Source organism: Fulmarus glacialis, unplaced genomic scaffold (genome assembly GCF_000690835.1).
Source record: "Fulmarus glacialis isolate BGI_N327 unplaced genomic scaffold, ASM69083v1 scaffold35860, whole genome shotgun sequence".
Classification (NCBI taxonomy): Eukaryota; Metazoa; Chordata; class Aves; order Procellariiformes; family Procellariidae; genus Fulmarus; species Fulmarus glacialis.
Window position 1 is genome coordinate 25829 of NW_009188895.1, and position 16360 is coordinate 42188.

Below are 16360 nucleotides of genomic sequence, written 5' to 3' on the forward strand. Positions count from 1 at the left end.
TCCTGCAGAGCAGAACAACCCCTTTGGGCTTGTCCTCATACCTCCCCACCCTGCCTGTCCCTTTGCCTTCCCAAATGACTTCATTGGTGGAATTGGCTCCAGATTTCCCTGCCATCACTCTGCCTTGTTCTTTTCCACACGTTTCCCAGTAGTAAAAAGGTTTTGGCACTTAATAAAATACTTTTTTCTTGTCCTCGTCTTCTCCCACTCTACATGGACTGCAGGACAATTGTCCTCATACCTCCCCACCCTGCCTGTCCCTTTGCCTTCCCAAATGACTTCATTGGTGGAATTGGCTCCAGATTTCCCTGCCATCACTCTGCCTTGTTCTTTTCCACACGTTTCCCAGTAGTAAAAAGGTTTTGGCACTTAATAAAATACTTTTTTCTTGTCCTCGTCTTCTCCCACTCTACATGGACTGCAGGACAATTCTTGACAAGCCTCCTTATAGCAAATTAATATTCTAGCAGTGAAAGTAGGTGGGCTGAAGAGACACTCTGCATTTTCCCTGCTGCTCCTCCTGGAAGTGGTGGGGTCAGGCTCACCACCCTGGTATCTGTGTCCTCCTCTCCCCCGGCACCTCTTTGAAGGGTCAGGCAAGAGGAGAAATGGTGACTCCAGAATCAGGAATAATTAGAGGAAAAATTCCTTATTCCACATCAAACTTCTTCCTATATATCCTACATAAGTTCCACCTATGTAGTTTTTGGCCATCCATCTGTCCGCCACTGTCTCCTGTCTGTGGGAAGTGAAGTGAAGTACGAGGGCAGGTTGACTTCGGTGCCATTTCAAATAAGGGGAGTCCATGGCCATCTTCCCTAGAGAAAGCAGGGCTGTCAAGGGGTGGTGGCCATTTTAATTAAGTACAACCTGTAGTTTTAATGTCATTAAATTGTACTGCTGCTGACTGTAATGAAATTGGAGAGCCTTCAGCACCCCACCGCTCACCCTGTAAGGAGCAGCTGTATCGTATGGATTTATGAGCCCATTTGGGAGAGTGGGGAAGAGGAGGGCAGTGGGCAATGCATAGCACCTGCTTTAGTCAGCTAACTTGGGTGAGATTGGGAGCGGTTTATGTTGGGAGTCTAAACCCCTGTGGAACGATGAAGTGAGGTAGATGCCTCCAAGGTGATGAGAAATACTTCCCTCAGGCCTCTAAGACTTAGTGAATTGAATACTCCCCTTAGAGTCAAAGGGACACGTGGGGTGAGATGCATAAAAAATTACCTGGTTGTGCTTGTATGGACACTTCAACACTCTCTTGGCTTTTGACTGCTCATCTGAGCATGTCTCCATCTCCAAGGACAGCCAGAACACCCATCTCCCCTCCAAACCCACGTGGGTTTCTGCCCTTGGCTTTCTCTGGACTCTTAGCTCCCATAGCTGACCCCGCAGGCTCTCAGCTCTTGTTCCTCCCCGCTCCTGGGAGGGCCAGAGGGCACCTGTGGAGCCTGCAGCTTCATCATGAGATTGCTAAAACAGGGTTGACTCTGGGGCAAGGACTAGCCCACCTAGGGCTGGCGGCAGCGTCCTGTCAGTGCATCAGACCTACCTTGCCATGAAGCTTTGCCCACCGAGTGAATAACATGTGCTTGCAGAGCCGTGAGGGACTCCCGCAGGTTCTCTTCCCTGTCGTGGCATTGATAACCTCCAGGTCGGTGTTCCCCACAATCCAGTTCACACTGAAGCTGGGAGATTTTCCAGGCTGCCGAGCATCAGCATGGCTAACCCCTGGCAGGAGAGAAGGACACCGGTAACATCCAGCGCTCAAAATCTTGAGAGGCTGTTAACATGTGGTGGGTTGTTGTGGCACATGAGACTTCCTTGAGCAAACACGCTGACACTGTGCACTGCACATGCTGTTGTCACCATCAGTTAAATGTTACCAGTCTGAGTACCTTAGAGAGACATAATTTAGCAATTCCTATAGATCTTTTTCCACCTTGCAGGCAAACCTTTTGTTAGCCTGAGGAAAGCCATTAGATTGTAACACGTGGTACTGACAGCACTGTTACGGTTGCTGAGTGAAATCTTTCAGAAAGGCTTTAATGGGATAACTGGTCTTTAAAAGGAACTAAGCAGCAAAGTGCTTTTGCCATGAGTTCCTCCAGGTGAGGTTTCCATGGTCCAGTGTATTTATCTGCTATTAACTGCTGGGGCCTTTGCTGTGACGGGAACTCTGGCTTGTAGGGGGTACAAATGGGGGATAAGAAAATATAAAACATACATTTCATCATCACAGAGAGTTTATTAGATCCAAATTAATAATGATCCTGTAGACATCACAGAACCACACAAAAAACTCTTGCTCCCCACTTCGTGTCTGCCTGCAAGATTCCTACCCTGTATGGGTGCAACAATCTCTTCAGGAGCTAGCTAGTGTCCTAACAGCAATATTTTGGATATCTTTAAGTGGAATGCGTCTCATTTAATTTTAGACAGCTACAATGAATATGTTTTTGGTCACCTGGTGTGACTGCATGACCTTTGTGTCATTCACATGGCCAGTTTTGGACATATGAATCACATACTGGAGTCCACTGCCTACATGGAAAGACATGGACCTGTTGGAGCGGGTCCAGAGGAGGGCCACGAAAATGATCAAAGGGATGGAACACCTCTCCTATGAAGAAAGACTGAGAGAGTTGGGGTTGTTCAGCCTGGAGAAGAGAAGGCTTCGGGGGAGACCTTATTGCAGCCTTTCAATACTTAAAGGGGGCTTATAAGAGAGATGGGGACAAACTTTTTAGCAGGGCCTGTTGCTAATGGAGTAATGGTTTTAAACTAAAAGAGGGTAGATTTAGGCTAGATATAAGGAAGAAATTTTTCACAATGAGGGTGGTGAAACCCTGGCACAGGTTGCCCAGAGAGGTGGTAGATGCCCCGTCCCTGGAAACATTCAAGGTCAGATTGGACGGGGCTCTGAGCAACCTGATCTAGTTGAAGATGTCCCTGCCCACAGCAGGGGGGTTGGACTAGATGACCTTTAAAGGTCCGTTCCAACCCAGACTATTCTATGATTCTATGATTCTATGGGTGAGATCTCCCTTGGCTCTAAATGCAGATCAGGGCTGCAAGGTCACGTGTCGGTGTGTACATGAGAGAGAGTTATTTTTAATCAGGTAAATTCCTGTCTTTTCTTAACCATTTAGCGTAGTTCAACCTTTCCATGACTTCTGTCACTTTCTCATTTCTTGTACCTGAAACCAGGCAAGGATTAGTCTTTGCAAGGAAATAAGAGGAATAAAGAAAGCGGTTGGTTTGTTTTCCAGCATAGGATAGATGCAATAAAGTGAGCTCTGCCTTGCCCTGCTCATTAGTGCTTTTGGGAGCAAAGAATCAACACTGGGAGCTTCCAAGGCTGGAAAAGACAGAGTGACCTGAAGCAGTTTGAATATTTTGGAAAATGTGGGCACTGGATGATGTGTCTGGATCCAGCTGTTAAGTCCCTCTTTACTAATTTGCTGTGTGGGCCACTAGCCTGCAAACCTGGACAGCAAACACCACTGTGGTGAGCAGGCAGGTGGGGACCGTGGTGGTGGGCAGGGGCTGCCTGGCACAGCCTCCCCGGCACAGGCCGGTGCCAGGGCTGGATCTCTGTTTCCAAACGGCAGCTCCCGCTGGAGTCCCTGCCTGCAGCAGCTCCAGCAAGAGCTCATGCTTTGCACAGCTTGATGGGGACCTGCTTTCATTGCTCCTGGGTGGACGGCAACAGAGAAAGGTCCTTTGCATTTTCCGCTGAAGGGTTTCAAAGAAATTTTGCCGAGAGGGAGAAGTGCTGATACGGGCTGTTCAGAGAGAAGGAGATTAAAGAAGAGAGATCAAAGCCCATCCTTTCCAAAGTGCACACCATAAGGATCTGCTGATCTCAGGCAGAACGGGAGGAGATGGGAGCTAGTGGGAACCCGGCATCCATCGCGGCATTTAAACATGCTGAGCTTGGTAAGTCCCTGAACGAGACCAGGGAGAGGTGGAGGGCTGTGCAGGGGAGCCGGAGCAGAGACGCTGCCTCTGCAGGCAGCTCCTGCCTCCTGCCTGGGGCCTCTCAGCATCGTGGGAAGCAATGCTGGTGAGGGACACGCTCCTTCTTCTCCTTCCAGTGTGGTGCCCTCTGCCCTGGGAGGGAGTCGCAAGAGTCAGATGGGACTGAGCACACACAGAGAGAGGAAGGTGGCCGTTGAAGGGGAAAAATTACACAGCACAACAACTTTGTATCGGTGGCAGAGCTGGAACTGCAGAAATCATCTCTGAACTCGCCACTGTGTGTAGAAGAGAATTACTGCTAAGTCATAACCTCACCCAGGATTTGTAAACACATTCATGTCGTATTAATACCTCTTTCAATTCCCCCCCCGCCCCCCGAGATAACGGATCAGTCTGCATCTAAAACTCCAGTTCACCTAGGCAACAGGATATAAACGGAGAGCTTGAAAATCAGATAGCTCTCTGGCGCTGTTGGAACGCCTCTCTACAGAACAAGATGCAACCAGATCAAAATCAGCTGTTTGACACTATGCACCACTTTCTGTCGAGATAGCACCCAAAAGCTTAGAGGACTTGAGTGCAAAAGCATAATAGCAAACACCCTGCCGTGCAAAGTTGCCACAGGGCACTAAATAAATAAAAATGTTGTGAAAACACTGACCAGAGGAAGAGAAGAAAAGGCTGCACGGAGGGCAGAGCAGGCTGTGGGTGCCCATGAGATGGGGGCTGTACACCCCTGCCCAGCCTGGGACCTCCCTCTGCTCTCGGTGGACTACCGTGAGAGCCAAGAGCTTGCCCCAGAGCCTGGAAAACCCTCTGTGCTGGTTTGGCTTTCATGCTTTCTCTTCCCAGCAAACATATATAAATACATATATTTAGGTAAGTAGAAGATATTTTCACATCATTTTCCAAAGGCAAGAGAAGAGGCTTTAAAGATAAAAAATGAGACTCGTGACAGATGCAAATATAGAGCCTAGATATATTCTCTGCTTGTTGTTTCTGATGCTTTTTAAACACTTTTTTTCATGTTTTTCTTTTGACAAATAATTTTTCTGATTTTATTTGAAAGGTAACACCCAAATAATCTAGATAATTTTCTCTCCTTTATGTAAAACATCCTCCTTAAAACTGACACAACAAAGAGTACAATAGGAGACCTGGCCCCAGCAGAAACTGGAAGGAAAAGAAAAGTCTATGTACAAATAATATGAATTTGAGTATTATAGGATATGAACAGAACGCTGTCCTCATTTTCCTCTCTCTCCTAGCAACACCTCATGCCTCTTCGGGATACCCTTTAGAATGGCCTCAATCTTAAGACAACAGGAAATAAAAATGACACAGGGCTTTTCTTTCTTCTAAAAAATACACCCAAGAGTAATCCCAGTGAATGAGTAGATTTCCATCTGGCTGGGATTGGTGTGAGTGTAAAACCTCACTGATTATTCTTCTGTGGGGCCAAGGTGTTATCTCAGGATATCTCATCACACACCATGACTCTCCTCTCCATTGAAATGTTTGAATCATAATTGGCATCCTTATAATTGAAGGACTCCTGCAATTTGAAGACCCCGGCTGGCCTGATCTCTGAGGCGAGTGTGGGAGGTGGAGTTGCCTGTCTGAGACTGCTGAGGTTTGGTCTCTAAAGCATTCGGTATGGCTTTTGCTAGGTGCCCATCTCCTTAGTCACTGGGTGTGCTGTCGGCACAGTTTTCCAGGAAAGAGAAACGAAGCACAAGCCTCAGCAATGTAAGCTTTAAGCAGTATTGGCTCCCTGGGGTTTGTGGGGGAGAGAAGATTACAAATAATGGCTTTAGAGACAAAACCAATGTAGACAGAGAGAGACAGATTCCTCCCAGTGTTTCTCCTGGGCTGAAGAAAACCCACAAACACAACCAAAAGCGAAGTGAAAGCTTTTCCAAACAGAAGTCTCCGGGAAGGAGGAAGCCAGCCATGAAACATGCAGATATTTAAAGTGACACAAGGGTCCCTCTGATGGATTTCTAACTCCCCCGAAATCTCTGGCAGTGACTCTTGGACATAAATACACATTTGGGCCAAGTATGGGCCATTACTTTTACTCCTCAAGGCCAATCCAGCAAAGCAATAGCTGTTCTGTGGCTAAATCTCTTATTAAATCACTTACTGTGTTTTCAGTCCTTCAGCAGTTCAAGTGGGTTTCCCCGTACATCCTGCAGACACAGTGAAAGTGGGTGTGACTTTGATCTTAATGTATGGGTGGACTTATAATGAGTTAGGGCTGGCACAGGATGAGATCCATTTCCCCAGTGGGAGATGCAGAGGCTTCTGGCAGACAGGGGTGTGTTGTCAAAATAACAGCCAGGTTTGGGAAATGGGGAGAGTTTTCCAGACCAGCCACGAGCCCTTTCCTCCCTCCCACGATGTGGCATGGGAAGGAAGAGGGCCCTGAGTCATGCCGATGCTGGACCAGGGCAGGAGGGACAGGAGGGGACATAGGGTGGGGGAGGAGTGTGGAGCACAGTTTCCTGCATACCTGCATTGCACAGTCGTTGGCTAGCTGCACTGAAGAGTTAAAAAAACTGTCCTTATCATAAGGATAAGCCTTTTGACCTACTCACCTCATAACACACACATGCACATTACGCTTGCCAGATGTACTAAACCACACAGAACCTGAGAATTTCCCCAGTGGCTAAACTATCACTTCTGCCTCAGCCAAACTAATTTTGTCACAAGGACACATAAAAAAAAAAAAAAAAAAAAAGAGCATGAAATAGATAAAAGGGATAAAACAGCACTCTCCTGACTGAGGAACCTAGAGGACTTTGAATGGCAATGGTGTGCTCTTCTAGAGCATCCTGACCTCCCAACTCTGTAACCTGACATCGTATTGGTGTCTCAGGCAATCCTCCTGAAGAACAATTAGCAGAGACTAAGAGTAAAATAATAGTCCTGTGCAGAACTGGTGGCCGTTAGCACTCACATGCCTCATGAGGATCTGAAGGCATTCAAGACTTTTTGGGATTTTGCTGGAATGAGGCCGGACAGCTGCTGCCTGGCTGGGAATTGAGGAAGTGGGAGTCAGGGGGATGGAGAAGAAAGGACCAGAGACCTGGCGTAGGGACAGGGGCTGGGAAGGAGAAGCGGTTTCAGTGAGAGTAGCCCAAAAGATATCTGGAAACCACGGAGATGCTCACGTGACAGGCAGCAGCCTCGTCAGATGGCAGCAATGCCTCCCTGAAGTCTGCTGAACAGGCAGGGTCTCCTGCATGAACAAATGGCCCTTTTCTTATGGCCACCTGCTCCAAACACGACGGCTAGCAAGTGGTGAGGGAGCAGGGGCTCCGAGTGGGGGGGCTGCATGCACAGCGCCAGAGATGTGAGGGCTGGTGCTCCTGACTCCGCACATTCGTGAGTTCGCTGGGGGAGAGAGTTAAACTTAAAACTTACTGAAAACTTCCTCCCTAGTTTTTAGAAATCTTTTACTTAGTCATGCACTTTTTTCCATTTCGAGCATTCTTTGTACAGTGTTTGTTTTCCTAGTCAGCTTATATCCACTACTGATCTTTTTTGTGGTCACTGCATATGAAAAAGGAACTGGATTTAAATGCATCATTTTCTTGATTCTACAAATTCATATTCTGCAGGAAAAAAAAGAAGGCATGAGCTAATGGTTTACTTACAAACAAGTAAACTTGCCTGTTGGTGACCAGTACAATTAGTGATGGGAGAGGGGATCATTTGTCTTGCAGGCAGGTGTTAGCTTACCACTGAGAAGCAGCTGATTGCACCGGTATGAAGCTGGCAGCTGACCAATGTCTTCTATTCTATGGCTCATTACCCGGGAAAGGTGACCAGTGTGATAGAGGCTTCCCACAATGATGCTGTGCAAGTACATGGGTTCGATGAAGGAGCTGAGGAGAGCACCTTGGAGCCCAAGGATGTTCCATCTGGAAAAGAAATTCAGGAGCAATAAAACACATGGGTGGAGGAATGGCCACAAGAGAGCTGCTCAGGGAAAATCAGCAAAGACCAGCACATGAATTGGAGGGATGAGGGATGAAACTATTCCTGTCCCTGTCTTATGATGCAGGAAGCACTGTTGGGTTATTATATACCTGTGGACTGACTCCCCCTCTACGATGGTTTTAGATTACTGTGAGGCCACTGACTTAGGGGACGTATTTCTGTCTTGTGTCATTACAAACAGTGGCCTCCTGTTGAGAGCTATTCTTTATAAAAGCATTTTGTGCTTGATGAACGTTCATTTAGCATGTCTTTAGCAAAACTCCAATTTTTTTCTGCATCTATAATTTTATGCTTGCAATGGTAGAGCTAAAATGAGTGCTTTTGTTATTCTACCTTTATTTACCGTTTGTTGTACATTGCTACCATCCCCTAGCTACACAGCCAAGAGAACATGTGACTTGGGTGGCCAAAATTCCCACAAAATTTTTGTGAATAATTTTCGAAGCCTCACAGGCTGACATTTCCTTGCGCAAATGATCATGCAGGTATGAAGAATCAAAGAAGAAGAATCAAATCCAGATCCTGAAGAGCTACAGTTTTAGGCAATTTATTTGTAACCAATAGTTTGACCTGCTCTGAAGTGTTCAGAGTGACTGATGTGTCTCACCCTGTTGCTGCCTTAAAGGTGCAACAGAGTGATGGTGGAACCTTGGGGCCCTCAATCTGTTAATGACTGTCAGCTCCATACCCCTGCTCTTGGATTAGTTGCCAGAAGTGTTCTGCATTTTCATATTCTATGAATTTTTACATCATGCTAGGCACAAATATGACAGGATGCTCGCTCTAAATTCTTCAGGGGACAGGTAATTGGTTAAAAAGTGGAAAAATTAAAAAGGGGAAAGAAGTCATGATGCAGTTGTCTTCTTGGCAAGCCTATTTAGCTCAGCCCATCTAACAAGAAGTTGTTCCCCACCACACAAACGTTAATATGCTCTCTTACACTTGAGTAATATTTTTATATAAGTCAAACGCTGTCAATCTGTTTGAATAGTTTTGAGTTCAGGAGTTCACACTGAAAACGCTTCAGAAAATGTAGTTTGGGAGAGTGTCTTTTGGCTCATTAAAAAACAAAACACGGGCAACATTTGGAAGTCCGTAGCTGACTGAAGGAAAGGGTAAGAGGTGCCTGCTATTTAAGGCAGCATCCAGTGGCTGCCATGCTAAATAATGTGTTTAAAGCACAATCTCCATCAGCAGCAAGCATTATGTAGCTAATTTCTTACATCATTGTTCTTTTCATTAATTAACATTTCTCAACCGTTAGTGCAATTATTGCAGTGCCTCCATGCTGTATGTCTCTTTTCATGATTAATAAGGAGTCATTATATTTCCCTTTCCTGAAGCAGTCAATTAACACGGAATACTTTCCATTAATTACTGAATGTTTAAAACCAGCATGCTGTACCTGGAGAGCAATCTGCTCTAGGAACCTGTGACACCAATTGCTTTAAAAAGTTCTCTTTAAATTTTATTCCAAAAACACAAGCAATTTAGCTGGCTATATTAATTTGCCTCCGAAGCAGGGCTGTGAATGAGAAACATCTTTTAATCTCATGCAAGAAAAGGCAGCCATCTGGCTGCTGAGGATTTCAGAGTCAGACTCTCCCTGTCTCCCTCTGTAAACGCAGGTCATTAAAGTAATGTGTTCATCTACATAAAACTCAAATGGAATATAAAAGGTAATATTTATATACAAACAATTTAGTCCCACAATTTAAACAGTCATTGGTTTTATGAAACATTTACTTTAGTCGATCAGATTTGCATAACTTCATTTGGGAAAAAAAAAGTGTGGTCATTCCTGCAAATAACATCACTTTTAAAGGAAAGAACTAGCTGCCTCTTTGAGTAAATATCTTATCATGATGCAAAATTAATAATGCAAGCTTAAGAAATAGAACTGAGTTTAGCTGACAGTACTATGCCTCTGACCAGCTTCTAAGGCGAATAAAAAAATTAGACAGTGATATCTTTGTCCAGATGGAAACTTGTAAGATATCAGTGTTGTTTTCAACATTTGACATTTCCTTAAAAAAACCCTTCTGTATTTGATTGAAGGAGAGAAAAAACCAACTAAACAGAAAAACAACGTATGTTGAACAATATTTGAATTTTAACAATATGCACATCACAAGAAATCATCTGAGCTTTATTTACCAAAATAGGGGATTGTGTTCAGATCATAAATTACAAGGTAATAATGTTTATTTAATTTAAATTCTTTGCAAGGAACCTGCCTTTTCTTTAGAGATATTTCTCTGCCTCATTCTGAACATGTTCATCCTAGTGTAAAAAAAGATTCGGATGTCAATGGAATTACATTATTGGAAATCATAGTATAAGCATGATCAGGTCATCTCTTCTGTGTTAAAAGCATTTCATAAACGTGAATTAATTCTCATAATGCTGCTGTGAGGTAAACCCCCATTTTTATATAGCCTGGGGAATCAAGGCAGAAAGGCAGTATGATTTGCTGAAGTCTGTTGTATTATTCGGAGGCAGAGCTAACGTCCATGGCTTCTGGATACAATAGTTGCTCCTTGAGACAACCCTGTTTTCCCATCCCAAAAGAAGACCCAGGCAGGTGTAGGGGGCAATGAAGCTTGTATATCAGCCATGGTGGGTTTTGACTTCAAGTAGCTACAAGACAAATTGGAAGGAGGGGCCAGACCAAAAAAACAAGGGAGAAGAAACATAACACAGAATACAGGGCACGAGAGCAAGCCATGCCTGATGGGTAGAAGGTGGTGTAAAAAAAGACTGTCCCAGAAGCGTCCTATGGTAGGAAGGACAGAGAAATCAGAAAAGATGCTGACACCGAGAAGGCAATATTTGGTGGGGACTCCTGTGGGGTCTCCTTGAGCAACGCCAAGGCTGGTGTCCACCACGATGGTGGTGAAACAGGATGAGGGTGACAGCACTGTCACCTGTACACTGGCCACTTCCCTGTTTGACACAGCACTGTTTTGGCAGCATCCATTCAGAGAAGAGGGATGAAAAACAGAGAAGGAACTTTGCTTTCAAGTCCAGCCTAGGTTTGGCAAAGTGTTTGGCCAGTTGTCTCATTCTGGAAAGCAGCCCCGAGCACATGCATGAGTCCCACTAAGTCCTAGGAAAAGAGGGGTCCTGTGCTGAGCTGGCCAAAATGAGGCCTTTGTGCTGCTGCTCTTGTCCTTCAGAGCACAGTAAAGGCACGTTAATGATGGGGGAAATTTTCATTTACTCATTCTGCTTCTGCTCTGTGGATAAAAAGACCTACCTTGGAGAGCAGCCAGTTCAGTATTTTGCATAAACAACAGATTTAACTGACAAATATTTGGGGGAAGGTCTTTTATCTTGTGTATTGTTCATCCCTTGACCAACACACATGGCTAATGTACTGACTCAGTCCTTTGAGATCTGAACAACTATGAGATTATCTGTAGGTGGAGGATAGGGAAGGATCTGTCTGAGCAACAGTGAAACTATCAATAAGGGTGTTCATTTTCGAAGTAGCTATTTCTCTGTAGCCTAATTTAGGTCCATGAAAGTAGCTGTGTTCCCATCTGTAACAAAGTGCTTTCTTCAAATGTAGCTTTTCAAAATAAAATTATTATTCAGAGCAATGCAGTGTTACATTTTGGGTCCTCAATATATCAAAGTGACTTTTCTCGCTATGAGGAAATATGCTGGATCATTCTGAATTTTCCTAATTGTGCAAGATTTTAAGGGCTGTTTTCAAGGGCACGCATCTCTCTAATAACTTCTACGCTGTGCGCTTCGTAATAACCCTTCCAATAAAGCGAAAATCAACCCACTGCTCCCTTAGTCACAGATCTTATTTAAAAAACCCAGAATCTTCAGCAAGCAGGATCAATAAAACCAAATGTCTCCCCTTTTCACTTAAATATGGGAGCTTTTAATGCTTTAAATGGAAGGAAAGTATACCGTTCCTTTTGTTCAAACAGCAGATATTACTGCACTATTTACAGAGACAAAATCCTGCGTCCAGTTTTCAATATAGATAATCCTTGAATAAATATATTTTTGCCTGTTTGTCAATCACGGAAATGCCAGCGATGAGCTGGGAGGCATCCCAGAGCAGGCAGCCTTTCTTTGATTAGACGCCGTGCTGCCGGACGCGGGGCGGGCTGGGGGTGAGCCCCCACACAGCTCCCACTCTCCTGGCAGCCAGGGACCACCGGCGAGGCGTGCGGGGAAATGTGTCCCCAAGTCATAACCACATCACAGCATCCACACCTGCATACTGCAGCATCATCTCACCACGTGAGTTGGCTGCGACCCCTCCCCGGGACCAACACAAATATGGATGATAAAAATACTGAGGAAGAGGCTTGGGGGCAAACCCGCGGGGGTGCAAAGGGCTGCAGCCTCGCTCAGGTCAGCACGTGGCTCCTCGCCTGTTGCTGAGACGTGGTGTGACACCTGGAGCCCCTTCGCTGAGTATTTCCAGCATCGGTTTGCACATAGCATTACTCAAAGCCGAATGCTGACGTGCTCCTGGCCTCGAAACCCTTCAAAACTGAGATGTGGAGAAATTCGCACGATGCTTCAAAACATCTCAGGGAACCATGTCCACCTGCCATTGAAGCTTGGTGAGACTGAAGTATCTCCTCGGGACCTTTGGAAACCTCACCCATTAAAAAGCACTGCTGATGAATTTCAAAGCTTGTTTTTTCCAAGGCTTTTTGTAAAAGACACTTTTTTTTTGGTCATTATTAAGAGCTTTAAGTCTTACCCACTTGGCGTGTTGTTAACCTTCTGTACCACAGTTTCTATTACCAATATTTCCAGCTATGCTTCACACAATATAAATTGTTATTTGTGGTGGCCTGTGCTCAGCAGAACACCTGTGGTGTTCCTATTTATACAACCATTTAGCTTTTATTGGTTTGGAAACTGGAACTAGTGCATTAGGTTTTGATCTGTATTTTAGCAGTAGGTGGTTTGTGTATGTTTTCTGGAACATACCTTGTGGTGAAAGATTGAAATTGAAATCCCAGTCACACAGAAAGGGGTTAAGAGAGAGAATTACAAATCATGTGCACAAATCATCTCTAATTGAAGATCTGGCTGTGTTAATTGATTTTCATTTACATTAATATGCAGCCTTTGAAGTAGCTTTTCTTAAGAGTTACCTTGTCAGGCTCAGTCTTCTGTTAACAATGGCTCTGGTCGACAGGCTAACACTAAAATAGATCTAAGAATGCCAATTTCTAACACTGACTTTTAGTCTTGCATTTTGATATGCTACATTTAAATACAGCTTAATGTGCTCAAATCATCTTGTAAAATGCTACTTCAGACTCCCACTGCTAAATCCTGAAAGAGTGCCTTAAGACTACATTACCTTGCAATACTCAGAACATACTCTCAGTAAAGATTCCTTCCTATTCTCTAGCTCGTGGGTCCAAATAATTCACAAACGTTAGCCATGGGACAAGAATAGACTGTCAATGCTGTAGTGCAAGGTTTGGAGGGCCTTTGTTATTGTTTGTGTCATTTTACAGGTGAGGTATAATTTAGATGTTAAGGTCTTATTTAACCTCTGGGCTTAATGTCACTGTTTTTGTGAAGTACGAGGAAGTGGGTGACCATTAACCTGATGGCAAGAAAATACACAGTCTTTTAAAGGTGACCTTTTGAGAAGCTGTAGTAAGAAAACAATTTTAAGGCCAAAGCTTACAAAATAAACACTGAATTCTGGCTTTTATTTGATGTATAAAAACAGTGTTTATGAGGACTGTTCCCTCCAAACCCCGCACCCTGCGAAGTACGTTCCCCAAGCCTGCACCCTGCAAGAGGAGCTGCAGGTGCCCACTTCTGAAAGAGGACAAGTGTCACAGCTCATGCATTTACAAGTATGTCTATACACTATTAGTGTGTGTAGATGCAAGTTTGATGCACAGAAAGCTGGCATCTCTCTGAAGTAATACATCAGCTAGATATCCAGTGAGCATGAACATGCTCCACCCTGGCCATGGCTAAAGGTCTCCAGTCCCCTTGCTAAGGTCTATCAAGGAAGAAGGTCTTAAATCAGTCTCTAATGGGAGAACCAGATAAGAACTAATTTTTAAAATAAACCGTAGTGTTGAGTGCTTGGATCAAGATCCTCAAAATAACTTGCACACACATGGCAGTGGAGATGATGTGACGACATAGGACCTGGGAACGCCTGTTTATTCTATGGGTCTGCTGTGTTGTGGAGTGGTGTGGTGGCCTCCTCCACATGCTCCCAGCACTACTGCAATTCTCTGCCAAACCACAGGCAATGACAATCATTAAACCTTTCTGTGCAGCTATCTGAGCGGGGGAAACGCCCTGCTATTTTGGATTGGTTGACGCTGGGAGAAAAAATTTCTCCAGTTTCTCTGTATGGAAGAAGGGACTCAGGTGCTGGTGATGAGATGTATAAACCTGGTGAGTTCAGAGCACAGAACAGGAAACTTCATACAGAAGGGAGGACAGGCGGTACATGTTGTCAAACCTGGTGCATGGTGGGGATGAGCCATGGTGGAAGGACACTGGCCTGGAGCTCAGACAGTGTTTCCATGAATCAGAGGGCAAACTTATGGACGGGAAGGAGGGTTCTGTACTCTGTGGCAGACTCTGACTTTCCCCTACAAGTCTATCCACAGGAATTAGAGTAAGAGAAGTGCATGATTATTTAATATTTTGTCCAGTCTTTCATATTTCTTCTATTGTAGGAATTAGGAGTAGAGACATTTGGAAATTCTTATTTATATATGCATGCATTTGACTGTGTGAACTATCACCTCCAAATCTGGCATACACATACACACTTTGTGTGCTATGGGAAGCCAGCAGTGTTGTGCAGGGGAGAGGAGAGGCTCAGTGCTGGGCTGGCTTTGAGCACCTGAAGACCATGTCACTGAAGGGGACACAAACAGAGAGGCGGTGTCCCTGAGGCCCCAGGGCACCAAAGGGCTGCTGCAAAGCTCACCCCCACAGCCAGTGGGAACCTGAGCACCTCTCAGTCCTCACTGGTGTGAATATTTCTCAGGGTCCAAGACAGAATTTAGTGCTGAACCTTCTTACTGTTTGGTCATTGCATTTAGATCATAGAACCATAGAATCATGGAATCATTAAGGCTGGAACAGACCGTCGAGGCCAGGCCTGAACCCAACACTACCATGCCCACTAAACCATGTCCCTAAGCGCCTCATCTACATGTCTTTTAAATACCTCCAGGGATGGTGACTCCACCACTTCCCTGGGCAGCCTGTTCCAAGGCCTGACCACTCTTTCAGTAAAGAAGTTTTCCCTAATGTCCAGTCTAAACCTCCCTTGGTGCAACTTGAGGCCATTTCCTCTCGTCCTATCGCTGGTTACTTGGGAGAAGAGACCACCCCCCACCTCGCTACAACCTCCTTTCAGGTAGTTGTAGAGCGCGATGAGGTCTCCCCTCAGCCTCCTCTTCTCCAGGCTAAACAGCCCCAGTTCCCTCAGCCGCTCCTCATAAGACTTGTGCTCCAGGCCCTTCACCAGCTTCGTTGCCTTCGTTGATCCTCAAAGAGGAGCTGAACTATAGAGATATCCTTGTTTTTATCTAAAGGTGTGCGCTTGTGTGTCTGTGTGTGTGCATGCCTGTGTGTGTCCATATGTCGATTTTCTTTCAAATATTTGTCTGCTCCTGAACGGCAACTGCAGAAACTTCCACCAGCAGCAGCAGTAAACTTGCACTGACCTAATAAGCAAGGGTATGAGCTGCTCTTGCATCCAGCCTTAGTGTGAGAGAGGGAGATGAGAAGAGGTTTAATTTGGCCTCTTGTATGAATGGGTTTGCTGTCACAAAAAGCCTAAATTCTCTTAGGGCTGTGATGTCTGTGCTGACATAAAGGTCTTAATATATGTTAGCATGAAGAAAATGCTAAATGACACAAATTTTTCCCCCAACAGCTGATAATTTTCAAAATTATTTTGCTTATGATATTGCTGCTTTTTCACAAGTGTATACAGTGTACATTACAGAGGAAAATGGAGGTCAAAATCTTAGGTGTTAGCGTAACTAATGAAGCTTGGGTCTAAGGAACATGATTTAATCCTAAAATCTATGGCACTGAGAGGCTGAACTCACTTCAGCTGCACTGTGAGACTTGCCGAAGTTGTGAGTGTAAAAACTAACACTCTCTTAGGGTGGGTTATTTGGGGATTCACAGAGCCCAAACTTTAAATTTGCACATATAAATGCATAGGTTTTTAAAGCCAGAAGGAACCACCAAGATCTAGTCTGACCTCCTTTATAATGCAGCCACAGAATTTCACCTCGTAATTCCCTGCCTGAGCCAAATAACATGAGTATTCATGCCAGAAGTGTTTGTGCTTTAATTCAGTAAGGGAATA

At 44.8% G+C, this 16360-nt stretch overlaps 1 protein-coding gene across 1 annotated transcript in view; it reads right to left on the minus strand.

Annotated features, from left to right (window-relative positions):
- The window catches only part of LOC104078597 (double-stranded RNA-specific editase B2-like), a gene marked incomplete at its 5' end in the record, with an annotated part of 40559 nt that overhangs the window by 2269 nt on the left and 21930 nt on the right, over positions 1 to 16360 (minus strand). Inside the window, 2 exons of the mRNA XM_009580288.1 lie at positions 1553 to 1731; positions 7735 to 7916. Of these exons, the coding sequence (XP_009578583.1) occupies positions 1553 to 1731; positions 7735 to 7916 (361 nt within the window). The remainder of the gene's footprint in view (positions 1 to 1552; positions 1732 to 7734; positions 7917 to 16360) is intronic.